Here is a 26,336-nt window from a genome sequence, read left to right as displayed (position 1 = left end):
TTGTGCAGAGAATGATGAAAATTAGGTGATTTATGACCTGCCCTGAAGAAACCTGTTGCTGTTTTACATATTTTTTATTAACTGGAAGAGAAATGTGCTGGAATTAGTTGGTATGGCCCAGTCTTTTATTGTAGTAGCATTCAGATTTGTTTTGAAAATGTATCTCATGCTGACATCTTGACCAGGGAAGAAATCTTACACCTCAAAAAGGACCTTCCTGAGTAAAGATAAAAAAAAAATGACTGTGTGTGTGAAGAGTGAAGCGCAAGACATCTACATAGCTCAAGGCTGAACATTTTTACCAAGTGTTTTACAACAAAATGTTGTTTTCGAGTGTCAGAAACAAGTTTCGAGGCAAAGTTCTTGCATCTTTCAGCAGGCCCAAAACCCAAAGCTTACATCCAAAAGCTCAATAAATGGTTGAAAAATTAAAGATGGATTGCATGAGACCTCGAGCTGAAATCTGGCCTTGCAAAAATTACACATTTCAAACTCAAAGGAGCTTGAATGCACAAGAGCTGAAGAGTATCAGAAGCAACCAGCAGGAAGGTGCAGGAAGCTTTTGAAATGCTCCAAGAAACATTTAGAGACTGTCATTGGCACATAATAGTGAAGGATGCCAAATAAATCTGTCCAGGACACATTTTGTGTTTTTTTATTTATTTTTTTATTTAATTCCGTCTAAACCTTGGTTTGTTCTTGTTGCTCAATAATCAACATTGCATTGAAATGTCTTTACTGTACAAAACTGATTCATTTGCATTGATTTCTGCCTGAAGATTACTGTGGCTGCCAATAAGGCCCGCTTCATGCTTAGATTTTAATTATTCCACCAGGCACCAAAGAAGAAAGAGATTCCACCAAATTTCAGGAGTCATGTCAAGACAAACGGTGGTCAGGTTTTACATCTCTTTTGTCACAGCTTAACATTCATCCACACCTCCGCTGCACCTCCAGATGTTTTTGTCCTTCCCCTCTGTGAAGCCAATGTTGAGTCCAGATGACAGAGCTGTTTCAGAAACCCAATATTCGGGAGGATGTTTCTGCTCCTGCAAACAACCTTGACTGCCTCGACAAGGGTGAGTCTTTCTTTGATCATCAGGAAGGCCAGCACAAAAGCGGCTGAGCGACTGATTCCTCGAGCACAGTGAACAAGCACCTTACCTGCACAGACAAAGGACAGGATACCCATATTCACCTCCATATACTGTAGCTCATTTTGTTGAATTGAATTTAATACACACAAAAGGCCTTTTTCATGGCAAAAAAAAAAAAAGTGGTAAAATACAAGTGCTGTTTGAGTTTCTCGTTAATCCTTAACGATAAACTTCAAAGGCAGTTCCGCCATCATTAATTCTATCTTTTACAGGTGAGCTTAGACAGGAATTTTCTTTAAAAAGAAAAAAAAGAGATTTTCTTAACAACAAACTGTTGTATAACTGTAAAATTAAACTTGAACTTCACATGAAAATGGTTGAAAATGGTCAATTCTGGCACCAGACAAAGAAAAAAAAGTAAGCTCTTGAATGAAGTAAATCAAATGAAAGAGCTCAAAGTGCCTGCTTACGAATACCCAAAGCAAAAGCGTGAATTCATCTGGAGTCTCCAAACACCAGGCAATTGCAGCAGAGACATTTGACAGCTTAGTTTCAGTGATCAATATTTATTTACTCCCTCTTGAATGTAACAAAAGAACACGTTTCCGCATTTTTCTTGTCATCATTTTGAAGATTTGCTTGACATGTGACCCATTTTTAATGCGATTTATGCTCCATATTTGTGTATTTTGATTCACTGGGCTGTCATATATCTCCACCTACATCCTGATGACTCTTACCCTTCTGACTCAGGGCTTTGTGAACGAAATCAGCCGTCTCAGTGAAGAATGGGCTCAAGTCAAAATCTCTGCAGTCTGATGCTTCGATTCCATGATACAGTATGTTGGTGCCTTTGTAGAAGCGTGGCCCAGTGTCAATGTGCTGCAGGCCATCTGCAGCATTCACCACATGTGTTATTTGCAGATTCGCTAACAGGATTTTATCCTGAGCTGTCACCCTGTAAATGACATGTGAGATGATGCAAGGAAAGTCATTCTGAGCTGTCTTTACTCGCCTGTGGCCAACACTGGTAACATATGTTTGCAAAATGCATCACCGATGACTCAAATGTACAGATTTTATATTTGTACCATCAGTTGGCCAAATACATGACTTGTTTGCAGCAACAGTTTCACAATCAGACCACCACATTGCAGCGGGGCCCCAAAGTGAGAATGTCACTTACGCATTCCCGATGAAGAGGTTGGGCCAAACCTCATTGACAGCTCCAGTAGGGCGCCTGTTCTTCAGCAGAAGGCTGAGCAGATCGCAGGTGGGTGGTGTCTGATACTTTGACTCCTCCTCTGAGCTCATATCCGCACCTCTCACCTCAGTGTTGTTGTATAATTATCACAATTTATTTTCAAATTGATACGCAGCTAACAGTTAGATAACCTTCCCAAATATGGTCCAGGATGGAAAAATGTATCGGTGCTTTCCTGCAATTTAGACAGCCTTGCAATAAACCCATAAGCACACTGCTGCCGCACGCCGTGTTTCTATCTGAGCTGGGTATCAGTGATGTTACCCTTTTGGAACGAGGCAGCTGAACATACCAGAGACCAGGCCAAAAGAGAGTGGACTATTTATTCCTCAGATGACTGTGACAGAAGGAAAGCTGCATGTGTTGAGACAAACTCAACAACTCAGCGACTGCAGATCTAACAGTTCAAAACATGGTGAGGAGCTATTATTGTTAGGTCAAACCACTTCTTAATAATCCCATAATTTCAAACAAATCATCTAAAGAGGCTAAACTAATATACAAGCCACAATGCAGCCTCAAACAACAACTACTCAAAACACATCATTGTTAATATAATCCTTCATTTTGATTGATGCTGGTTATTGTCTAAAACATCTCAGTAAATGCATTTCCTTTTTGATTAGCTCTGAGCTTCAGAATTAGCATTTTCAGGAACATTTACATTGGCAAAAGAATGATATTGACAGATATTGTAATACATATTATTTTTTTGTTGTGACTTCAGACATGTGGCTCTGTTGTGAAATGTTGTGTTTTGTACCGTCCATCGGGGCCACTCCAGTGAGGTGATTAGCTTAGCCTAAATATTGAGTGCAGGAAATAGATCCATCATGAAGGAAGTCGTCCCGCCACAACGTATTGTCTGGCATGTAATGCCCACAAAACCATGTCGCTGTGTTATTCACCTCAGTTTTTTTAAATATTTGATTGACTACACACAACACAAACTTTAGATACACAAGTAGGAGGATTCCTTCTGCTTGGGTTTTATTTGCTAACAGTCTCCTGGCTTGGCATATGAGAGTCGAAATGTATGCAGTGGTATGATGTTTAAATTGTCCACCAGCATTTAAATTTCGACAAAAAATGACTGTACCAGTGTGATTATCATCATGAAAGTATGGGTAGCTGAGTGCAGGAGTATTGTAGAAAGAGTTATGTGAGCTATGTGAAGAACAACAACTCATTAATTCAAAGACCAAGGAGCTGGAGGAAGATTTTAGTTCCAGACCCGTCTGAACTCAGCTTTACAGTAAATCTGCTGAATTGGGCTTTTTGAAGTTAGGGTGTTTTTCATAATGCTATTATATCTCCTCATCTTTTGTGGTCTATAGATTTTTGCTATACTTTGCTTTAGCTTAAACCTTGTCATCTTGATTTTAATGCTCTGTATTTTCATGAACTTGACTAGTGAAAGGTTATTTTTGTTCTTCATCTTTTCGCTTACTGTGTTTGAGTCTGTGCTTGTGTCCTCCACCATTATCAAACATGACAGCATCTTAGAGCTGCAAGTGAGAGATGTGAGGATGGAGAAAGTCTAAGAGATCTGCATAATTACCTGAGGGTTATCTGTAAACCCTTAGAGGACCTCCAGGGAACACTCTTGGAACATCCTATTATTTGTAGAATTTGGAGATAAGTTATAGAGATGCTTTAAAGAAAGTTCACTCACGGTTCTCTGAAGGTTATTTTGTGAAACCTTCAGAGGACGTTCACTGAGCGTTTAGGGAACAGTTTGCGGGTTCACTTCAGGTTAGGCAATGTGACTTTCAGAAGAACTTCAGGAAGCTTTCACAGAACAGTCTCTCAGGGTTATTTTCGTGGAGACTGGAGAACCTTAGGAGGAAGTTGTCCAGAGGCAGTTACTTCCTGGAACTGACTATGGAAGTCACTGTATATTTCACACCAAATCTGGACAAACAGATAAAGTAGTGGACAATATAAGAAACAAGCAGTGATTGCGGAGATTGCCGTTATATTATTGTATTCTTATGACTGGTTGCCAAGCAACCAAAAAAGTGACTCAAGAAAGTCCTGTAAAATGCATCCATTTTCTTCTATGTGTAGGATTTATATGAACAATACTCTATGTGTTACAATAGAACTTTATAGGTGACAAGCTACCGGTTTCGCTACGTTGAATTCTAAGCTACAGTAAACTCTTCTGGCTCCAAAAGAAACAAGCTGTTAATTGAGTTTCTGTCTCAGTTTTTGTCTTCTGACAACACTGAATTTAAAGCAATACTCCGGAGTAGATTTAGAGTAGATTCACCCTAGGGTCATTTGAACCGTGATATCCAGCCAAGTAGCCCACCCGCAGTTTTTTCGATATTGGCTGAACATCAGCTGAGTTATTGAGTTATCCCGAATAGCTTCGTACAAGGGTTAATGGATCCTGGCGGTATCTCCAAAATTACCACACTAAAATCACATGCAATGACACCAAACTTCTACAGTAGTACAAATATGGTCTGTACTCACCAAACGATGCATTTGGAAGTTTGAAAACAGTCCAGATTTATTATTATCAACACAAGCCTGATTTTTCTGCTGCTAAAGCTGCGTCGACGTCACTTCTGGGAGCTGGGAGCTTCAAAGTAAGATGAGGGTTGATCTACTACTGTAGACAACAAAGCAAGGCTGCTCAATTTCTCCATTGATAAAATAAATTCACAACTCTACAACATAAAAATTCATAAACAAACATGTAGAATATAGCATATACTTTGTTGTCTACAGTAGTAGTCTTAGATCAACCCTCATCTTACTTTGAAGCTCCCAGCTCCCAGAAGTGACGTCGACGCAGCTTTAGCAGCAGAGAAGCTATTAGGCTTGTGTTGATAATAATAAACTCCTGGACTATGTACAAACTTCCAAATGCATCGTTTTGTGAGTACAGACCATATTTGTACTACTGTAGAAGTTTGGTGTCATGGCATGTGATTTTAGTGTGGTGATTTTGGAGATACTGCCAGGATCCATTAACCCTTGTACGAAGCTATTCGGGATAACTCAGTAACTCAGCTGATGTTCAGCCAATATCGAAAAAACTGCGGGTGGGCTACTTGGCTGGATGTCACGGTTCAAATAACCCCAGGTTGAATCTACTCCGGAGTATCGCTTTAAGTAAGAGTCTCTTTACGGTGTGGCTGAATTTCTCCGAAATGTTAATGTTTGGAGTTAACATTTGCGGCTACACGAAAACGTTTTTCACTGTAAACGATACTTTTTCTTATCGTTTCGCTGTCGCGGCCACACGGAGCCGGCGTTCCCACTACCCCAAAACGATAGTTTTTGAGAACGGGTTCCAGAGTGGGAAAGTTTGAAAACGGCCTCGTTTCGTTTCCATTGTTACAGCTAAAACGTTTTTGCGTCAGTCACACGTTGAGGCTGTGAGCCAATTTTAACACTTCTCTATTGTCTCACAGCGTGGCGTGACACAGTGGCGTGTGTACTGCATCGTTTCATCGTTTTCGTCTGGACCAGCAGCGCGTTTCCGTGTGGTCGCAAGAATTTTCGTACCCGTTTTAAAAAAAAACCTTGTTTCGTTTTCGTGTAGCCGTAGTCTAACTTCGGACTTTGGACTTTATGTATGTTTAGTCCTATTTACTTTTTGGTTTTCTTTATTCCTGCTGTGTGTGGTATCTGTTTTCTTAGTTATTGAAAAAGTATGCAATTGCTTCTATACGGAAAATAGATAGCTTTTTTTTGTCAAATGTAATTTGTTGCACAAAGATGGAATTTATCTCACACAGTTGACATTCTACATTCAATCTTACCGTGACAATATATGTTTTGTATACATATATTTGCAGTCCATGATTACTTCCGGTCCTGTCATCAACACTCCAGTTTCCCTGAAGATCCTTGGTAGTGAAACTCTTTATCCAGCTTCCTGAGCTGCTCCAAGAAACCCTCGTTAGGTAAAATATTCCTGTTGGCGCTGATAGCTTTAATGGCGTCCACCAAAGTCATGTTCTCATGGATCATGAGATAGGCCAGAACCAAGGTGGATGAGCGGCTGAGACCCATTGCACAGTGGACAAAAACTTTACCTGTCATTATTAGAAAAATAATAATAATAATGATGATTTCCTGTGGATGATTTTAGGGCTTCTGCATCCTATACAAGCTCCATGTCCATTTTTACAACCATGAAATCAATATTATTCAAACATTTTTCTAGATGCCCAATGTGTTCCTTCTCTGTGATATAAAACCATGCACATCACAGAGAGGAGTACTTCTAACTCCTGACTAAAAGTTTACAACAATGTAGCAACAAATGTTTCTACACACGGTAATCCCTCCTTATCAGGCCTGAGGATTAGGGAGCAGAGGAGCGCGTAATTGAACTGTCTTGGCTTCTGTGTATTTCTGCCGAGGATTACTGTAGGCCCTGCCACACACTGGAGCCCCTGATCAGCCAGCATGTGAAGAAGGGAGCCTCATCTTATTACTGTCATGTCAGATACTGACTTCACTTTGCATAACAGGCCATGCAGGAACAGGCCGCAAACATAATTGTGTAATTTCCATGTCCAATAAAAGTGTTGCTTACAAATTACCAGGGCAATCCATTTAAAACTAATTTTCCTGACAAAGGTCTGAGGCCATGAGAAGATTACCGTGGGGGAAAGATATTAGCTTGATATTATGTTTAGTGGTTTGATTTGCATTTTAATAACTAATGCAACTGGACTGCTGTTATGAGAGATGAATGACAAATGTTTCTGAACCCTGCCTTGTTTTACCCCAGTTAATGTGTGGAGATGATGAGAAATACCTTGAGCACTCTGAGAGCTCCTCACCTGTTGGCAAGCTCAAAGCATTCTTGATGAAGTTGGCTGCTGGGTAAAAGAAGGGACTCAAATTAAAGGATGGCATGTCAAAAGCTTCCACTCCATGATAGGTGATTTTGGTGTCTCGGTAGAAGCTAGGTCCTGTGTTCACGTTGAACTTCCCATCAGCAGCATTGAGGACATGTGTGATGTGGTGAGCCTGGAGTGTCCTCTTGTCTTTGGCTGCATACCTAAAAAGGAAAAACTAGAATGATCTTTGAGGACATTTAATCAAGGACTCCATTCACAATATGCTACACTAAGTGATAAATACTGCTTGTAAATTATTTACAAGTCGCCTATAATTATGAATAATTAAGCATTTACAACTAATTAGTTAATTCTCACATGTCTCCAATATAGATCCTGGGATAAACTTCATCCAGATGGTTGCTGGTCCCCTTCTTTGTCCACATCAGTCTATGGAGCTCTGAAGCTGGTGGGGTCTCATATGTGCCGCCTGCCCCTTCAGGGCTCGTCAGGCAGCTGAGGCCTCTGGGCATGTTGGGATGCTCCACTTCTGCTTTTACAATCTGTTGCTAAGCACAGCACCACTCATTGCTAAGAAGTCTGGACCATACTGAGTGCTGAGAAGCAAACAAGGATTAATGAACATGCCTGCAGGGCATAGACCCAGGGGGCTAAGAAGTCAAGGAGGCCCTGGTCTAAGGCCTCTGTAACTGTTAATGTTTCTTGTTAGTCTAACAAACCACCACAAAAACACTCAATAAATCTGTAAACTGACTTAAAATAACCACAAACAGACACAAAACACCCATGTGGTTGTTCTGAATCTCTCAATATAAATACAGAGACTCAGAAAAAGTACAGACTTCAGCTTAAAATGACTCAAAACTATTTCAAAGAGACTCAAAAAACCTGTAATTAGGCCTAAAAGTACTACAAAGATTCCCAAAATCGCCATAAGAAAACTCAAAACCACTTAAATGAAGCAGTTCTTAGATCCTTAAAACAAATATTAAGGCCAGGGTGAAGACATTTTAAAACTCAGGTCACAGTTTTGTCATGAAACATATTTAGTAAGTAAATGCTGCTCGTCTAAAATGAAAACGTTTCACAATCCAGAGTTTGAAATTGTGAGATGACAATGTTTCAGTGGGCACTCGTTTTGTTTAGGGCAGCGCCATGTTACATGATGGCAGTCCCAATCAGCGTGAATTACACTATCCTGTCTGTGACAATGTATAGTTTTAAAACTCTTACCATGTATTTTGAAAAGTCTTAACCTAACTATGTGCATCAATTGTAACCCAAACCATGAACTTTTAAAATCTAAATCTAACAATTTGTGAGTGGGAGCAAAGTAAAAAAAAAAAGTACCACTGAAAATATTGGACAAGACAGGATTCAAACTTGAAATCTTCCATCCACTAAGCCTCTCCTAAGCATTTTTGTCCAACTCAGTAGAGTCAGAAGTTGATATCAGTACATCACAAGCATCAGCGTCACCACGGAGTGGAAACGTTATCAGTAATGCAGCGGGAGCTGTATCACAGCAGAGAATTGAGAAAGGGAATTATAACGATTGAATGTTTTTTTTTTAAGCTTTATTGTGAAATTGCAACGTATTAAACGTTGAGCTGGCTGACAAAGTTTGCTGAGTTTCTTGGAAAAATGACTTCTGCATGTCAGTCACAGTGCAAGGGTTCCAGGCCAGCTCTGAATCTGACCTGACAGATCAGCTCCTGTTCAGCATTGCCCACTTGTACAGTATATCGGATTATCCAAGACACATGTTGATACCAAGCCTGAACAGGGCCTTAGATTAAAACAGGCTGAAGCATCAGTTGTCAGTAGATGTGAGACTATTCTTTCATCGTTACCTGTTTTTCTCAGTAACTGAAAAAATTGTAATGAGGGATGAATAAAAGCTGCTTGAACATAATCCTCTATTTGAGGGGACTGTATACGTTTATACTTAAACAGCTCCACTTACACCACTGTTGTGCACTTACATGTACGCAGTTTCATGCACCATCTGCATTAGCTGTGATTGCCAAAATTCTAGAATGAAAACATCCAATACACTTAAATGAAATGAGGGGATCATCTTTGGTAACACTGAGAAATAAATTCAATGTGGGGTTATAGTGGGTATCATTTAGTACAGTAGAACATCCAACGTACAGGAGTTTAGCCATTAAATGCAGACCGCAGTTATGCCAAGAAATGCAACACTCACTGGCACAGGACCACAAGATCACGTAATTATAAAGCTGACCTTATGATACTCTTGTTATTTTATCCAAAGTTCAGCAGCAGTTGGTAGATTTATTTTTCTCCAGAGATCAAATTGACATTCAATGCCTATAAACAGCTTTTCATTTCCTGCAGTTCAAGTCTAACCTGTGCATTTACAATTTATACACTGGACTTTAGAGAGACACTTGTACTAAACATACTGTATACATTATCATCCATTTAGTCTGGGGTTTCATTGTTTTTGAGGCTGAGGACTTACCAGTGATGTGTATGAATTGTTATAGTCAAGAAACTGTAGGCAGCTCAGCTTCTTATTTGCATTCTTCCGGTGTTTGGAGACATGATGTGGCTCTGAGGGTTTGCAGGTTTTTTGTCCTCAGGGATGAATCATTGAGACCAAATCTGTTCCAGTGACCTTTGGTAAGCTGCCATGGCATATGGAGCTGCACTCAAACATTACAATGGCTTTACCTATCTCTGCATATGATTGTTGTATGTGTCACTCAGAGCTGCTCAATGCATATGAGTATATGAACACTGAAAGTAAGGTGAACTGTATCTTTGCACAACATGTACCTGGAATACCTGGAGGCTCTTCTTTCTCCTCATTGATCTATAAGTATAACCCTTCCCTCCCCACCACAGTCAGGAGCAGAGAATTGATTTCCCTGGTGCACATGTTGAGCTGCAGCGCTGCTTTCACAGCCTCCCCCCTTAGGCTAACCTGTCCTTCCTGCTCCACTTTTGTGTAATTAAAGATGCTATGTATGGGAAAGTGCCCACGGTTAACATGGAGGGCAAATAAAAATGGCTTTTTACCTCCTCCGGGCCTCTTCTTGGTGGTTTTATGAATTACACTTCCCTCTTTAGCCTTTCAGATGTGGTTCATCTGGATTTGTGTGCAAATTAATAAAAGAAGAAAGAATAATAATCTGTCAGCCACAGCAATATCATAACAGTACATTCTCATCTATAACAGTGCTTCGTAAATGTTTACCTTGCAAATTAAAGAGCATAATAAATCCACACACTGTAGGTTATGTATACTGTACATACTAATAAATATTTCCCAACCCACCATATCTGCAATAAATTTGTAAGAACACGCTGTGAGCAGACACTTGCCTCGGCAGGAATCGTTGCTTTTCATGCTCTCTCTGTACAAGAGCTACATGTAGGTCGAGGGCACAACTGTCTGCGTTCTCCTTGGTAATCTACCCTGCAACCTTTTTTGCTATTTTAACACCTGAATCGCCGCCCAAAATAATTCTGGCATCATCTTCTGCATTTCTTAAAGGTTACCCGAGCTGCCAGCACGGGAGAGAGGATAGGACACGGCTATTTCTTGTTTTTTAATAGTAAGAAAATTAGATTAGTGCTGCTGTGCTTGAACTTATTCATCATACTTATCTTCTAAGATTCTTCTCCTCTGTGACATGTTATAAACGACACCTTGTCCTCTGGTCAAAGATGAAGTCTTTTTTTAGCTTATAAGAGGATCATATAATGCCCCTTCATAAATTTAATCAGAATAACCTGCAAGTTAGAACATTTGAAGTTACAATACTGACATACCAACTCATTGCACAAGATAATGTTCCAGAAAAACCACACGAGAGAAGAAAACATTTCCTGCTAAAGTTCCACATTTAATTTCGAGTTTTTCCCGTCCCTTCATCAATGTTTAGTGCCAAAATTCATACTTTTACACTGAATTTCTGAGTAATATCAATAAAAAATAAATAAATCAAGATAACACTGTTCAGTGATATCTTAAACACTACTATTTTTGTATCATATTATTCAGGGGTGTTATTCCCAATGAACTGATCATTTTTGTATTTGTCTACTGTGAATGTATATAAAAATGAGTCTGATGGCTTTTCAGAGAAATGTTTTAATTCACAACAGGTAGAAATCATTGCTTTCAAGATCTGCTGAAAATAAGGTGCATGTTTGTATCTTTGTGTGAATGACATTCATAATACCTCTATAGATGATTTCACGGACGGTCAAAGAACTGAAACCTTTGATGCACAGCAGTTATCAGCTCAACTGGCTTGACAAACACACAAAAGGAATTTCACACTGTGAACTGTGTTGATTAAGTAGATTAAGTTTCTCTTCTGAGTCAACTAGAGAGGTTACTAAAATATAGCCTAATGCTTTGTAAAACATGATACATGATACTTTTGGTCCGTTTCGCTGTTAGAAAAGGAGAAAAAAAAATCATCTTAAAGAATGATAGGTAATGATAAATAAAGATAAAATCAGTTGTGATTATTGCTGTCTTTTTTATGTTTTTTTTAGCAGCTAAATTGTTAATTAGTTAAGACATTCTTTTTGAACATATAAGGCCTCTATTAGCAGGTCCACAAGAACACACGCTCTCTTACAATAACCTTAAAACACATGTTCTTCCTAAAATCTAATGTATTAGGTGTAAATCACAACATGTCATTGTATAGTGGACCACAGCGCATCCTATTTTGGCCCTGCTCATCGGTTTATCCATGTTCCTTTTGCCGCTGTTCACTGTTTTTAAGCTCAGTTGTGCTCTCAGAGCTAACATCTTAATACGCCTTTGCCATAATACCTTTATGCTTGTGAACAACTTGCAAAAAAAGAATTTAACATGCCGTTAGAGTCCAATGTCTACATTAGCCTGTCAGCATGCTAGCTTTAGCGTGTTCCTTTGCTAATGGTTAGCATGCCCAATTAGCATTTTTCTGTTGAAAAGATATTGCAAAAGCAACTGTTGTCACTGGTGAATAACTGGTCAAAACTGTTTCACCCTTCAACGTTTTTACTCTGACTATTTGTAGACACTGATTGCATGTTCACGTTTACACCATATTTTACCAGGATGTGCAGTGAAAATAGGTCTACTGATATATCCAACCAGCTCCCAATATGTTATCTTACTAAATCCTTATCCTTAAAAATCAGTGTGTCTTTAACAATAATGTTCCCATTAAGATGCCTTAGAAACCTCTTGGTGGGACGACATAGCGTATACTGTTCCATATCATTCATTCCATCCATCCATATTCTATATCCACTTAACCCAATTCACGGTCAAGAGGGGTTGATGCTGTTTGAGCCTTTCCCAACTGTCATTGGGCAAGAGGTGGGGTACACCCCGGATGGGTCAATGCGTAAATGCACTGAAATGTCATCTCTGTGAAGACCACAATCTCTAGTCACTAATTGGTTTAATTTCCTATTTAAACCACAACTTAAAAAAAAATATATATTTTTTTTTTTAAATGCTGATTTGTGATATATTGATGTTGTAGCCTCAGCTTAAAAAAACATGTTATCAACCAGGTTTAAACTTGAAATAAATCTTAGAAAGTTAACATGCTGATATATGTTAACTTTTCACTTGACATGAAGAATGCACCCAGTGAGAGACTTATCCTAACAAACTAACGAATGAAAAATGTTTTGTTATATTCCAACCTCTTTTAAAGGGTGACAAAGAACCTAATGCTCGCTTCAGCTGAGCTCCACGATCTTGTCATGTGTGGGAATGAAAACTTACAAAAGCACAGTAATCAAAGCCACACTCCGCAGATTTTGGCTTTGTGGCAGGGTGGCCAGATAAGGCTCACCTCATTGGAATCCAGACTATGAGAAACAAAATTCTCAATCAAAATTCAACTGTATGGCCAGTTTTAAGCCTGATGTCCAGAGGAAACAAGACACACTTCATCATCCCAATACCATTCCAAATGGTTTTGCACGGTGGTGGCAGTGTCATGCAGTTGGGGATGTTTGTCAGAAGAAGGAAAGGGGGAACTGGTGGCTGTTGAAGAAAAGCTGAATAGAGCCAACCACAACAATATAATTGAGAAAACCCTGTCACAGAGCCCTTAGAAACTGGGCCAAAGGTTCACCTTATCGTCTACACCAACCCCGGTGTACAAGCTCCAGAGAATTTGTAAAGATGAAAGCAGGAAATCCTCAAAGATCGAAGACTTGAGGCTGTAATTGATACCGAAGGTACTTCAACTGGGCATGGGTCTGAATCCTTATCCCAAAGTGATATCTAAAATTTTCCTTGTAATAGATTTGCAAAAAAATTCTAAAACTCTAAAACTTTAGCTTAATCGGTGTGGGGCACGAAGAGCAATTTACTGAGGGGAATTTAACTCAAACATGGGGGTGTAACAAAATAGTGTAAGGGAAGTGGTTTGGATCCTTACTAACTGGGTGGTAAATTCAGTGGAGTCATGTCTGCAGCTTTTCTCTTGCTCTTTTTTTCGGTTTAACACGCTAACGTGATGTGTTAGTGTTAACCTGAGTGTGACAGAAATTCTGTCATGTGTTAAAAGAAAATCCATGACAATACATTTTCTGTAGAGATGCCTCAGTCTAGTTTGCTGGATCGACCGACTGCCTGACATTGTCACCCTCTGAAACCACATAGCCATGCGGCTGCAAAGTGAAAACGCTTCTTGACTACAAGATATGACATGTTTTCTTTGTTCTTGTCATCTGAAGATCCAGATCCAGCAGCAAAGCCAGAAAATTCCTGTTGGGGTAGATGGCTCTTTTCTGGATCAATTTCTGCAAAGCCTTTTTTAGCGGCAGTTCATGGTAGATCATGAGGTACGCCAACACCAAGGTCGACGAGCGGCTCATTCCCATGATGCAATGCACCAGAACCTTCCCTGAGAAAAGATGAGGGGAGAAAGAGGTGTGAGGGAAGGATTAGTGAGAGGCCTCGGTCTTATTAATATCATACATGACTGCCCGTCTCACACTGTGGACTTTCTTTTTCCCTGCTGCTAGCTAAAAATAGAGCCTACAATTCATCGTCTTTGTTCATTTAAAGTTCCTTTGCAGATGGGGCCGACGGTCTCTTTAATCCTAACTTGTCCTCTACTTGATAGCTTCTTTGAAAGGAGTCACGGTCACATTAAAGACTAAAATTCTGCAAGGTAAGACTCTTATTAATACTGCTGGCTGATAATACATTTTCACTCTGCTACAAGCTGTGTTACGTTGCAGTGACAGGTGACATTGAAAGTGCAGCATGCAGGGAGAATTAGGGAGGCGGGGTTAACTCTATCAATTATTTCCAAAGTGAAATAAAATATTTGGTGTGCAGAAATTTAAAAGAGAGAACTATTACAAATGTATCATTTATGTTCGGGGGAGGTATTGAGGGGTCTTACCACCAGGTGACTTCAGGGCTTTATTAATGAAATCGGCTGCAGGCTGGAAGTAAACATCCAGATCAAAGTGTGTCGAGTCATCTGCTGGAATGCCAAAGTACACAAAGTCGTTGCCATAAAAGCTTTGGTTCCCTATGCTGCCTCGCTTGGAGTGAGCAGCGTTTAACACATGAGTTATACCTAATTTCAGCAAGGATGTCTTGTTTTGGGCTACTGCCCTAGCAAGACAAAGAGACAGAAAGAGGTTAAAGACTTCACACACATCACAGCACAATGTTTTAATGTCAGGTTGAATCAATACGTGGAAGGAGTTACAACAAAGATCTTTGGAAAAACTTTAACATTACACGTGTCACATATACTTGACAGGCAAACTTGTTATAAGCCTGAAATAAAATGCATACTTACACATTTCCTATGAATATGTTCGGCCACACCTCATCAATTTGATTAAGCTGTAGCTTACAAGAGTCCAAAACCTTCTGCATGTCCTTCACAGTTAGATATTCTTTTCCCTTGTCTTTCAGGGTTGACATTTTAAGTCCAAATCCCTCGTCTTGGATCGATTGCTGGCCAAAATGTTTGTTGTATTAAAGCAGTTCCAGTCTTTCTCCAGCACCAGATGATCAGTACAAGCAGGTGTTGTCACTGGACAGTTACCCAATTTAGTGCTTAACCTAGCGTATAGACTTACCGGTGCAGAGGGCAGAACAACAAACAGTGCAGCAGGGCTCTGCTTTTCACACTGCTGTGGGATTCACTCATAAGCCTCGTGCAGTGATGAATTATTCCATACTGTTGTGTTAATAGGGCCTAATTATGGACAAATTGTTAAAGTGAACTGCTTATACAAGATATAACTCAGCATTTAGGGACTAGAAAAACTCTAACAGCTTCATGTTGCTTGTTAACTGCTTTGATATAAACATCTTGTGAAGGGAAATTGGGTGAAAAGTGAAACAAAACTAAGCTTTGCTGTTGGCTGCACATGACATTAAATGGCCCTCATACTGTGCAAATGGATCTTTATCTCTCTTATTATGTTACAGGTCAATTTCACCCATGTTAGCTTTTAAACTGATGAGAGAAGAAAAACTTAATTAACTTCTTGTCGACACCAGGAAAAGTAATGACTTTTTCTTCTTCACGACCATGAAAGTGTGTGTAAAACGTGGGCGTGATGTTGTGAAATGTCAGTACTGATGTTGCCTATAACATCAGTCAATAAATGTCTGCAGGTCATTTTTGACCTGGAGAAAATTATTGACTGATTATTTGAAGTGCTGCCTCTGTTTAATATGTGGAACGGAGCAGATCCCATCTGATGCGTGGGCTACATGAAATGATATGTGAAAATGTTTCATAAACGTTGGTGGAAAAATTAGACGAGTGGAAGTGTAGTTGGCAAGTGTTGCGCAATCGTGTGTTTTTCTGTGAAGAAGTTTGTGGCCGAGAAGCTGTTTTACAACAGCGGCGGCGCTAGGGAGGCAGATGTTTCTGAGTTTTTAATGACTCAGGTTTGCCGGGAAGAAAATGATTGTTTATTCACAATAGATCATTTTGTTTAGTCACTTTTATTTGTTACTAGTACAGATAGAGGGAAATAAACAGAAAAAAAACTACTTGATGCTGGCTGTAAAAGAAAGAGGCCCCTTTACCACATAAAAAAAAAAAGAAATTAAAAAATGATGGGGTCTTAAATAAGTTATGGAGTCACATTGCTGGCAGAACAAAGACATTTGTGCAAATGTGCAGTTTGATTGTTTTGGAGAAGAGTCTCAGGTTCAACCCTTTTTTTTCATACAGCTTATTAAAGCCTCATGCAAAATCTTTGGTGGGCTCCTGACATGATAACCTGGAAAATGAAGCTGTCCAACATGCAGTTAAGTGAAATCTAACCCAATGTAACCACGGTCTGAAGCTTAGAAAAAAATTCAAGGAAATAGATTTCTTTTAACAAACAATATGTATGAGAAGAGTGGGTAAAAAAAAGCTTGATTTTCCAATATTAGATATTAGATGAAGTCTTGTTCCAGTGGCAAGGAAGGCAGGGGGGAAAAAAAGAGGAAAAAGAATAGAGTATCTTGTTTCACAGCTTATTTTGAAACTGAGCTCATGAGCTATTTCTATTTGACTATACGGGGAAGAAACCATCCTAAAATCTGGCATTTAAGTGACAGCATCAATTTTGTAAAGTGTAAACATGGTTTAAGAAAAACATCAGCAATTTCTGTTCCAACACTATTTTTCTCTTCCCAACCCTTCCTTCCAGCTATCGCTCAGCCATCTGATGTTTCTGCCGTGTGACTGAATGACAAGTAACTGACAGCAATGATCTTCTCAGTTAGGCCATTAACAGATAAAAGGGATTGTGTGGAGGTGCGCAGAGGCGTTTTTATGTGCTTCAGAACATAATTGCTGCGAATCAATGGGGAAATAGGGTTTTATGTCTCCGCTTTACTGTTTTATACAGGGCCCAGTGCTGTGGGCCCTGTAAAAACAGCACTTGAGCTGACACAGTGAGAGAGGAGGGAACACATCAAGTGTTGTTTTTTTTAATGAAAAAAAAGTGAAAAGAACGAAAAAGTTCAACAAAAGTCCTGTCTTTTTTAAAGTGGAGATGCTCTGCACTGTAATTTCGGTAACACTTACACAGGTTGTTTCTGAAGGCTGAAGCTCCCGCCAACTCGCCTGTCTTCTGTATTCTTATCTGCAGACGAACGCATTAGTCATTTTTCTATAAATGCCTTTTGATGTGCATTGTGAAGTGTAGTATAAAAAAATTTCAACAAAATTTTTTTTTTTTGCAAGCTTTGACACTTGCCCGAGGTGGTTTTTGCCTTTTTGCAAAGAAGGGTTGAAGATCATGGAAACACCTATTGTGAATCAGTTCTGATGCAGCAAACATGACTGATCACATCAACGATCAGCTGTTTCTGCTTTAAAAGAATAAAACAAAGCCAAAACTAACTGACATGAAAAAATAATCACAGCATACCCAGTTGAAACAAATTCACCAAAACCTTTCTTTTTTTTTCTCTTGTACATGGCCGAGTTTTGTTTGTGTCTGCTTCTTTGAAGTTTTATTTCCAGTTAGTGAGCATTAGCCATGCACAGTGTTGCCTATACCACCACCTGCTAGCAGCATTATGCAGTCTGGTCTGGTTGCAAAACAATTAGTTGATGAAAACAAATCTGATTCTACATTTTCTGTGAGACAGGTCTTCAAAAGTTTGCTTCAAATTTGCCTCACAGTTTGATGGAAACACTGTTAATGCCACTAATCTGCCTCTCCTGCAAGTCTCTTGTCTTGTGGATGAACTTCACTCTCATGAACTGTGGCTTATGGCCTACTCCAACCAGAACCTGCAGCAAGAGGAAAACTGGATTATTTACTGTTACACCAAGCTCAATGAGACTGCAGAGTACTGGAAGAACTACTGCCACCGGCTACAATCCAAAAGACAGGAAACTAAAAAAGAGAGGCAGCTGAATGACACTGGGGATTACCGCGAGAGCACCACCATATAGCACCTTTAATGATGACCAAACAGTGTGTCATCAATTCAGTTTGATGATTTGAATGTTCATCAGAAAATCTGAGATTAAATTGATTTTCGTTTTAATTGAATATATTATAGTCTTAAAATGAATGGAAAAGTCGCACAAGTGTTTAAAAATGAATGCACCTTGTAGATTATTTTGACCAACAGCATTCCAGATTAAATTTTTCTTCATTTTGTCTCATGTTCACTCATAAAATTGACTCTCCCCGGATCTCCTGTGGTTACAAGGTATAAAGAGGCAGTATGATTCACATCAAACAGCATCAGAGAGAGATAAAATACATGTGATTCAACACCATTCATGAGACAAAAGGCTTCAAGACGAGGCACAGTGTCTCCCTCAGTTGCCAGACACACAGTCAATCATCTATTTTAAGAGAAACTGGAACTCAACGTCCTGCAAGTTTGATTATCAGTTCATTTTTGATGTGAAGTCTTGCGTAGTTTCGCATCCAAAGCACAGAGCTGTTTGAGAAATCCTCTGTTTGGGAAAATCCACCTGCGCTCTTTGACCTTATTGATGGCCTCTAGCAAGGTGCAGTGGTGGTGGATCATCAGGTAGGCCAGGACGAGGGAGGCAGACCTGCTCACTCCAACTGCACAGTGGATTAAAACTCGAGCTGGAGGAGCAGGAAATAGATTACAGTGAGGATAAAGGGTGTGATGAATGTTGGATTTATTTGTGAATAAGATGAGTGACTTGTACAAAGTTTTTTATTAAAGCAACATGTTGGGTATTTACCGCCATTTGTGGCCAGTGCGTTCTGAATATACTCAGCAGAGGGAAAGAAATAGCGAGAGAGGTCAAAAGATGGTGTGTCATCTGCAGGGACTCCATAATAATCCAGAGTGGATCCATAGAATTCATGACTTCCTTGTGAGAACATCCTCCCATGAGCTGCATTCACAACATGGGTGATTCCTAGTTTCCATAGACTGTAGCGATCATTGGCCACTGACCTGAACAAAGGAAACAGTCATCATGTGGGGGAAGTCCATTCAGGGAAATCATACTGATTTAAGTCAAAATCAATGTTACACTTACATATCGCCAATGAACAGGTTAGGCCAAACTTCATCCACGTGGTTCCCAAATCTTTTACCTCCATACAAAACCTTCTGCAGCTCTTTTACAGATGGAGAAACTGCCCTGTTGTGCTGCATGTCATTCATTTCTCACTGCACATGCATTGCATTTACCCACAAAATGCTGCCCTGAAACTACAATTTGAATGATTTATACCCTGAACATTTATTCGCAAACTCTGTTGAGGCTTTACTACAACCATGTTAGAATAGACAAGGACAGGTGCTTCAGTTCTATAATTAAAACAGTGACCTATATTCTAACTGTGAGTCAACTTTACACCTCTAAATCTTTATAATGTCCAGACGTGATTATTTATTTTGTGGCTTTGAAATGGCCCAAAAACATTTTCTCATATATTCGTCTCGGTTTACTAGTGACATAGTCACTCAGTTGGTTTACATAATCAGATTATAAGAATAAGAAAATCTTTAAAAAATTAGTATACTGATTCAGTTATTGTTACCTGATCAGTTGTGTCATGAATACATTTGAATTACATTGCTAAAAGAATAGAAAAAAAATTAAAAAATACATTGAATTTGTAGATGTTCATGCCAGCATGTTTTAACAGGAGAAATTTCATCTGACGAATGTTAAATGTGTACATGATGTAGTATACTTTTTCAACCACTGAGCGTCGCTGTTGATTAGCTTTAGCCGAACCCAATGTAGTCATTTATCGTGCGCAGATATTCTAGACATTATTACCTCGGCTTGTCAACTAAAATGCAAGCCAGCGCTAGTCTCTGGCGAAATGATTTCCACCATGCTCGTGTTATTGCGGCAAAATCTACTAGTACGGTTCCTGCTTATTCTTGTAAAATGCCACTTAATTAGCTAGCTGAAGAAATACGCTCCGTGTTATCTTTGGTTACAGCTCAGACTGGGTGAGTGAGCGTAAGATACGTATTCATCAAGCTAGCAAAAGCTAGCTAGCTCACTTAAGCTAGGACTGAATTAGCCTGTAGGGCAGGGGTTGTAGTGGTAGAGGGGAGGGTGTGTTGGTTTGCTTTCACGTTTATGGCAGCGATACTTATCTTGACAACCACCTGGTTGGCCCATTTGTGGTTACAGAACATTGTAAGTATCTCGTGGAGCTACAGAAGTTGTCGCCTTTGACCTCACCGTGTTTGCTTATCAATGGCTTTAAGTTACTGTTGGTGAATGTTTTAATAACACAAAGTCACTGGCAGTCAGTCATGAATGAAAGAGGTTCTGTAAATCCCTGTCACTTTATTTGATCACCTCCATGTAGGAATCTGAAGATTTAATGAAATCTGTCAACCTTAACAGCAGATTTAAAGAGGATTTTTATCCACTCAGGCTGAGCCGACTGTAAATCATCCCTATTTGTGTGTGGGATGTTCTCGACTATTAATGGCGGGGATAATGGCCAACAATTGATGATCCGTAGCTTGCATTAGAGGCCTTCATTTACTGCCTTGGTGGGAACGTGTCTGCTCCTTGCTTTAGATTCTTTGGGTGTGGTTTCCAGTAAAGTGCACTGGTTAAATTACTTAAGTCTTGCCTCATACAGTTGCACAAGTTGCCAGGACTCAGCAGTGTGTTTCAGAAATGTTCTTAAACATGATAATAACTAGGTTTCTTCGCAAAGTAAATATATTTTCTTACTGCTTTGCAGTTTTGCAGCGTTTTTTTTTTTTATTATTGCTGATACAGTGAAAAGAAAAGTGTGTATGACTGTATCAACTTCTCCTTAAGAGCACTTTGTTTGCTGGTGAGGAGGTTTCTATGGAACTGAGATTGCAGGTAGAGAAAAGCTCAGGTGTTTGAGTCATATTCTGAAATGCTTATGTTCCCCTTTGCAGCCTTCTGAGTGAGGAGGAAATGACCCAAGTGAGTGTTCGTCGCTGGACGCCTAAACACGTTGCCAAGTGGCTAAAGGAAGAGGGCTTCTGTGACTATGTGGATCTGCTGTGCAACAAACATCGACTGGATGGCACCAGTCTGCTCGCGCTCAGTGAGTATGACCTCCGCTCGCCGCCTCTGGAACTCAAGGTGCTGGGGGACATCAAGAGGCTGATGGTGTCCATCCGCAAGCTTCAAAAACAGAACATTGATGTGTTGGAGGAGCTGGGTGTTCCCTTTGATGGTCACTCCCCTACTGGCTCTGGAGGCAGCTTGGACTGGCTGTGTAATGGAGACCCGGGCAGAGACTGTGACAGCACCGACAAGGCCCCAGTAGGAGAGGACTACCACCAATACACAAATGGGAAGTACAAGCAGCAGATGAGGCGCCTTGACCCCGAATACTGGAAGACGGCGCTGAGCTCTGTCTATGTGGTGTTTGTGTTCGGGTTCACATCCTTCGTCATGGTCATAGTGCACGAAAGGGTGCCGGATATGCGCACATACCCTCCACTGCCAGATATTTTCCTAGACAGGTGGGTGTGACTCTTTCCCGAGAGACGTCCAAAGCCCTGTTATGCCACAAAGAAATGGCAAAACATTAATCAGCTGTGAAATGCGACAGACTGAGGGGAAGAAGAAAAAAACAATACGTATTTTTATGGACAGCCAGAATATGACACCAGATGGTGGATGCTATACTGCCCTACTTACTTCAAGGAAGTTTCTATTATTGTCCTCGCATACTCTCGATGAGCTAGTTTTAGTTCAAAGAGATCTTGGCGAGTTTTTTATTTTCGAGTGACCTAGTTTGAAGTGTGACCCGTTGTTTATGACCAGCTTCGAGCTTTTCGTGGAAGGTCTATGCTTAATGAGAGAGGAAACGGGATGCTTTGCATTTAAAGAAATGAAACACGCTGACGCAAGTTTTTCAGGCTACTTACAATATCAAAGATTTAATCTCAGTTTGGTGACTATTATGTGCGGCTTATTTGAATATTATTCCATTTAAAGTACATAGAAAGTAGATATAGTCTTTTCTTTGTGTATGTTTTTGCCCTTCATCAAATGAAACTCAACTCGGCTTGATCAAACTAAACGTTTTACAGAACAAAAGAAAACGTAGAAATTAAATGATTAGCAACACTTATAAAAGCAGTTGGAAAACGCTAGTAGATATGACAAAAATGGCAATAAAAAAAACAACAAAAAAGTGTATAAAACACAAAATGAGCCTTTAAAAGATCAGTAAATTTGATAAAGCTCTTTCAGAACTGTCTGTTTTCAGATTCCTCTTCAAAAAACTGTGAGGCTGTCAGCATTTCGCGCTCAGACTGCGTATAAGTTCCACAAGGGAGGAGCCTGAAAGCGAAAGCCTCTGCCTCCCATCCTTGACTAAAAACGTCTGGGAACAACAAGCGGGTCTGAATTCTGAGTTCGAAGCACCTTGTGGATTAGTGGGGACTAATTAGAAGTTTCAGATAACATGGAGCTTGGCTATTAAGAGCTTTGCAAGCGATCAGAGGGATTCAAATTTTTATTCTAGGTTTGAAAGAAAGTCAATTTAGAGATACTAAAACACGAGAAGAGTGATCTCTCTCTCTCGTCATACCAGTCAGCACTTGCGCTTGAATGGTTATTGATAGTTTGTCAGATAGCTTTTGATTGGTTCATTAACGGGTATCGGTTCTTTCACCCCTGATCTTGTACTTTTTCAACAGTGTGCCTAGAATACCGTGGGCCTTTGCCATGGCGGAGGCGTGTGGCGTGATCCTCTGTAACATCTGGCTGTTGGTTCTGCTGCTGCATAAACACAGGTAGAGTCCTAACAGTGGTTTGCACCAGTTTAGGATTTTCACCTCAGCAGTTTTCGTTGTTCAATGTCGAGAGCGATGTTCCTCAAATCAGCACCGTATCGGGGCAACCTTTCATATGACACGCAGGTCCATCCTTCTGCGGCGCATGTGCAGCTTGATGGGCACGGTGTTCATGCTGCGCTGCATCACCATGTTTGTCACCTCCCTTTCTGTGCCTGGACAGCACCTGCAGTGCTCAGGAAAGGTAAGGCGCGTATTTCACGCATCGTTATCTCAAACTTGATCTCACTTGAATATGACGTCATCGACCAGGGTCACTTCTTCTGTCCTCCTAGATGTACGGCGACATGTGGTCCAAGCTGCAGCGGGCCGTGGCCATCTGGAGTGGTTTCGGGATGACTCTGACAGGAGTTCACACGTGTGGCGACTACATGTTCAGCGGCCACACGGTCGTCCTGACCATGCTTAACTTCTTTGTTACAGAGTGTGAGTGGGGTGTTTTTTTTTTTTTTTTGTTTTTTTTTTGTTTGTTTGTTTGTTTGTTTTAATACAAAACAAAATATTTCATATTCAGTTTAAAGTGAAATGGCCACAGATTTACTGCTAGTGAACAGTTTGACTCCTAAAGTGCCTACAAGTTGCTTTAATGTAGAAAATAATTTGATACTTCGGACATTAAAATGACAGATTTAAGGGAATTGGCGTGTTTAAGTATTGCTTTATTATTAGTGTTAGTATTATTAGGATCGCTATTATTGTTTGGGTTCCGTTATATTCATGATATTGTTCACCATTGTGAAACAGCATCCACAGCAATGAGGTGGCTCTTTAATGCACAGGCTTACTTTGCCAAGGAGAAGCTGTTACAGCCACAGGAATACGTAGAATTTTTCGCAGGACATGTGTCTGCAGTTTGTCCTTGTAAGATTACTGTCTGTGTGAAGATATATGATCCCTCCCCCTCCAGATTAGTACTTTTAGTCTCAAAATGACCTACCTATCTGATTATATCAAGCAGCCTTCTGCTCTCAATATCAACGGCTGTTTCAGGCCTTCAGAATGACTATTTTGACCCCTTTAAGACTCTAGTAATAATGAAAAAAAGTCCACATCAAGCAATTTTTATTATTCCGATATTTGCAAAAGTGATTAAAAAAATTATTTGTGACAGAAGAGCTCACACTACATTAAGATGTAGCATAGCCTCGATGCCCATACCCTTTCAAATATTCCAGCGGTTGCCGTGTTTTGCCTGTATTCACGTCATGAAAGTAAATGATGAGCTGTTGTAAAAGCTATAAGTTAGACAGTGAAAGTAGTAAGTCATGAGGGAGACACATTGTGGACATATTGAAAAACAGTTCCCCTGTGCTGCCATCCAGTGTCCTACACTGGCACTGCAGGTACAACAGGAAAAGCACAGAGCAGACCTTCACTGAACAGTGTACTTAATTTTTCGGATTGTGTTTAAAATGGTCTTTCCCGCAGACACTCCACGAAGCTGGAACTTCATTCACACCTTGTCCTGGGTCCTCAATCTCTTCGGCATCTTCTTCATCCTGGCTGCACATGAACACTACTCTATTGACGTGTTCATAGCCTTCTACATCACGACCAGACTCTTCCTGTACTACCACACTCTGGCCAACACCAGGGCCTACCAGCAGAGTCGGCGAGCCCGCATCTGGTTCCCCATGTTCTCCTTCTTTGAGTCCAATGTCAACGGGCCGGTCCCCAACGAGTACTGCTGGCCCTTCTCTAGACCCTCCGTGATGAGGAGGCTTATCGGATGATGACCAGCAGCAGTACTGTTAGACGAGTGTTTTGCAGTGCTGTTTTGTCCGCTTTTTGAAGTTTGCCAACTGAGGAGGTGTGTGACATCCTCAACAACAAAGACAACTGGTGTGATTCTGTCTGCTCAGAGGCCCGATGGGACACATAGAGCCATACCTTCTTTTAGTTTGGGACTTCGCTTCTGACCTGTGACCAGTTTTAGGCAGATCGAAGACACTCTGCAAAGTTCCTAAAAGGCCTCATCATCGTCTTGTGTTTGATTGGACATGGTGGAGATGGGTCAAACTTAATGGCTTTTATTTGTTCTCTAAAGGGATATCATTTTATGTAGCATAGATACCATATTTCTTTTAGTACTTACCAACTTAAATAGCTAAGTTAGCTACATAAAAGTTAGAGTATTTAGATAGCATGATAGGAGTAATCATGTGTTATCTTCATAGTTACGGTGATCGTTTCAAGGTTTTGATCTGGTTTGACAAAGTGATATCTAACATCCCACTCTATAATTACTGCTCTGTGGACCATTATTGAAGCAATATGTATAGATATATTACACTGTACACTAAATACCCTTTTTTGTGATGTTTAGAAATGGATGTCATGGACGCCTTCTGCATTCCTCTATCGTATTGACATTTTCACAATATTACAAAAGGCTAACACTCTAGTTTCAAGTCTCTGTCGTTGACGTAGCCTACTTTATTCCTTGGAAAGATGCATTCAAGACGATGTCTTTATCAGCCAAACACTTGTAATGAAAGAGACTTTTTTTTTTTCTTTCGTCCACATGTCTTAAATATAACTATTTGCCAATTACATTCAGTGTTTCTATGATAGATTCTGCTGTGTAGAAATCGTTAAAGATCTTTTTATGTTAAGAGTGATCACCGTGCGCTGACTGAGACCAAGTAAGAGCTGTCCTGCTAAGTAATGTCTTGACATTAACCTGTACTGAACAGACCCTTAAATTTGTATGTGTTTGTTTATATTAATTTATTTCATTTTGTAAACGTTATTAAGTATTTTTATATTCCCCTTTTCAGACGGACAGCAACATGCACATGGAGAAATATGTTTACAGTTGCTTTGAACTATGTATTTGTAACGCTATTTAAGTGTGATGTTGATATAAAATCGTGCTCTACCTTTAACGGATCGAAACTCGCCACTCCAGTAAAGAGGCCAGCGCCTCGGTCTTTGCATCATGTAAGAAACATGATTATTGACATAACCTTGCGTTGATAAAGGATGTTGTGCCCAAATCCACATTGCTTGATCTTTCGCAGTCATTTCTATTATTAAAGAGCTAAAAAAAAAAAAAAAAAAAAACTTTTTTTTTTTTTACTTGCTTCACAACCATAATATGATAGATGATTCATAAAACTCATGTTTTTGGACACATTCTTTCACTTTTTTTTTTCCTTAGACAGATTTAATCTATATAATGGTCTTATTTATACTACTCATATTATTATATTTAGTTCTTCATTAAATCAAGTTGAACGTCCAAATGCGCATTTAGGTGTCTAGTTTACAGAGACCATATCCTGTAAATCAGCTTATATTCAATTGAATGATACTGC

The 26,336-nt window shown here is 39.8% G+C and overlaps 5 protein-coding genes across 10 annotated transcripts; 1 reads left to right on the top strand and 4 right to left on the bottom strand.

Annotated features, from left to right (window-relative positions):
• Positions 1–683: 683 nt before the first annotated feature.
• Positions 684–2,573, bottom strand: LOC142373780 (dual specificity phosphatase 29-like). Its single transcript, XM_075457180.1, has 3 exons — positions 2,284–2,573; positions 1,838–2,055; positions 684–1,164 (listed from the first exon to the last, which is right to left on the bottom strand). The coding sequence occupies exons 1-3, from the start codon at positions 2,409–2,411 to the stop codon at positions 917–919; spliced, it is 594 nt and encodes a 197-aa protein (XP_075313295.1). The 5' UTR covers positions 2,412–2,573; the 3' UTR covers positions 684–916.
• Positions 2,574–2,680: 107 nt separating this feature from the next.
• LOC142373515 (dual specificity phosphatase 29-like) lies at positions 2,681–10,633 on the bottom strand. 3 transcript variants are annotated; one of them, XM_075456807.1, is made up of 6 exons: positions 10,554–10,633; positions 10,248–10,317; positions 7,554–7,744; positions 7,176–7,396; positions 6,144–6,419; positions 2,681–4,275 (listed from the first exon to the last, which is right to left on the bottom strand). In XM_075456807.1, exons 3-5 carry the CDS (start codon positions 7,706–7,708, stop codon positions 6,205–6,207), a joined length of 591 nt encoding a protein of 196 aa, XP_075312922.1. In that variant the 5' UTR covers positions 7,709–7,744; positions 10,248–10,317; positions 10,554–10,633; the 3' UTR covers positions 2,681–4,275; positions 6,144–6,204. The 3 variants fall into 3 exon arrangements, with proteins under 3 accessions (XP_075312922.1, XP_075312923.1, XP_075312924.1); XM_075456808.1 differs by having other exon boundaries at positions 10,507–10,558; XM_075456809.1 differs by lacking the exons at positions 10,248–10,317; positions 10,554–10,633 and adding an exon at positions 9,688–9,852.
• A 478-nt stretch (positions 10,634–11,111) lies between these two features.
• Positions 11,112–15,263, bottom strand: LOC142373517 (dual specificity protein phosphatase 13A-like). The gene is made up of 3 exons (XM_075456810.1): positions 15,023–15,263; positions 14,615–14,832; positions 11,112–14,107 (listed from the first exon to the last, which is right to left on the bottom strand). Exons 1-3 carry the CDS (start codon positions 15,148–15,150, stop codon positions 13,896–13,898), a joined length of 558 nt encoding a protein of 185 aa, XP_075312925.1. The 5' UTR covers positions 15,151–15,263; the 3' UTR covers positions 11,112–13,895.
• Positions 14,211–26,015, top strand: samd8 (sterile alpha motif domain containing 8). Of its 4 annotated transcripts, none has more exons than XM_075456805.1 (6): positions 14,211–14,377; positions 21,100–21,675; positions 22,861–22,956; positions 23,083–23,200; positions 23,292–23,442; positions 24,445–26,015. In XM_075456805.1, exons 2-6 carry the CDS (start codon positions 21,119–21,121, stop codon positions 24,747–24,749), a joined length of 1,227 nt encoding a protein of 408 aa, XP_075312920.1. In that variant the 5' UTR covers positions 14,211–14,377; positions 21,100–21,118; the 3' UTR covers positions 24,750–26,015. The 4 variants fall into 4 exon arrangements, with proteins under 4 accessions (XP_075312920.1, XP_075312919.1, XP_075312917.1 ...); XM_075456804.1 differs by lacking the exon at positions 14,211–14,377 and adding an exon at positions 19,986–20,066; XM_075456802.1 differs by lacking the exon at positions 14,211–14,377 and adding an exon at positions 19,992–20,157.
• LOC142373514 (dual specificity protein phosphatase 13A-like) lies at positions 18,502–19,469 on the bottom strand. Its single transcript, XM_075456806.1, is given in 4 exon segments — positions 18,502–18,800; positions 18,923–19,140; positions 19,226–19,439; positions 19,442–19,469. Coding segments are annotated over 4 exon segments (663 nt in total). The 3' UTR covers positions 18,502–18,597.
• Positions 26,016–26,336: the final 321 nt, after the last annotated feature.

Source organism: Odontesthes bonariensis, chromosome 23, assembly GCF_027942865.1.
Source record: "Odontesthes bonariensis isolate fOdoBon6 chromosome 23, fOdoBon6.hap1, whole genome shotgun sequence".
In the NCBI taxonomy this organism is placed as follows: Eukaryota; Metazoa; Chordata; class Actinopteri; order Atheriniformes; family Atherinopsidae; genus Odontesthes; species Odontesthes bonariensis.
This window is presented reverse-complemented; position numbering and strand designations above follow the sequence as displayed.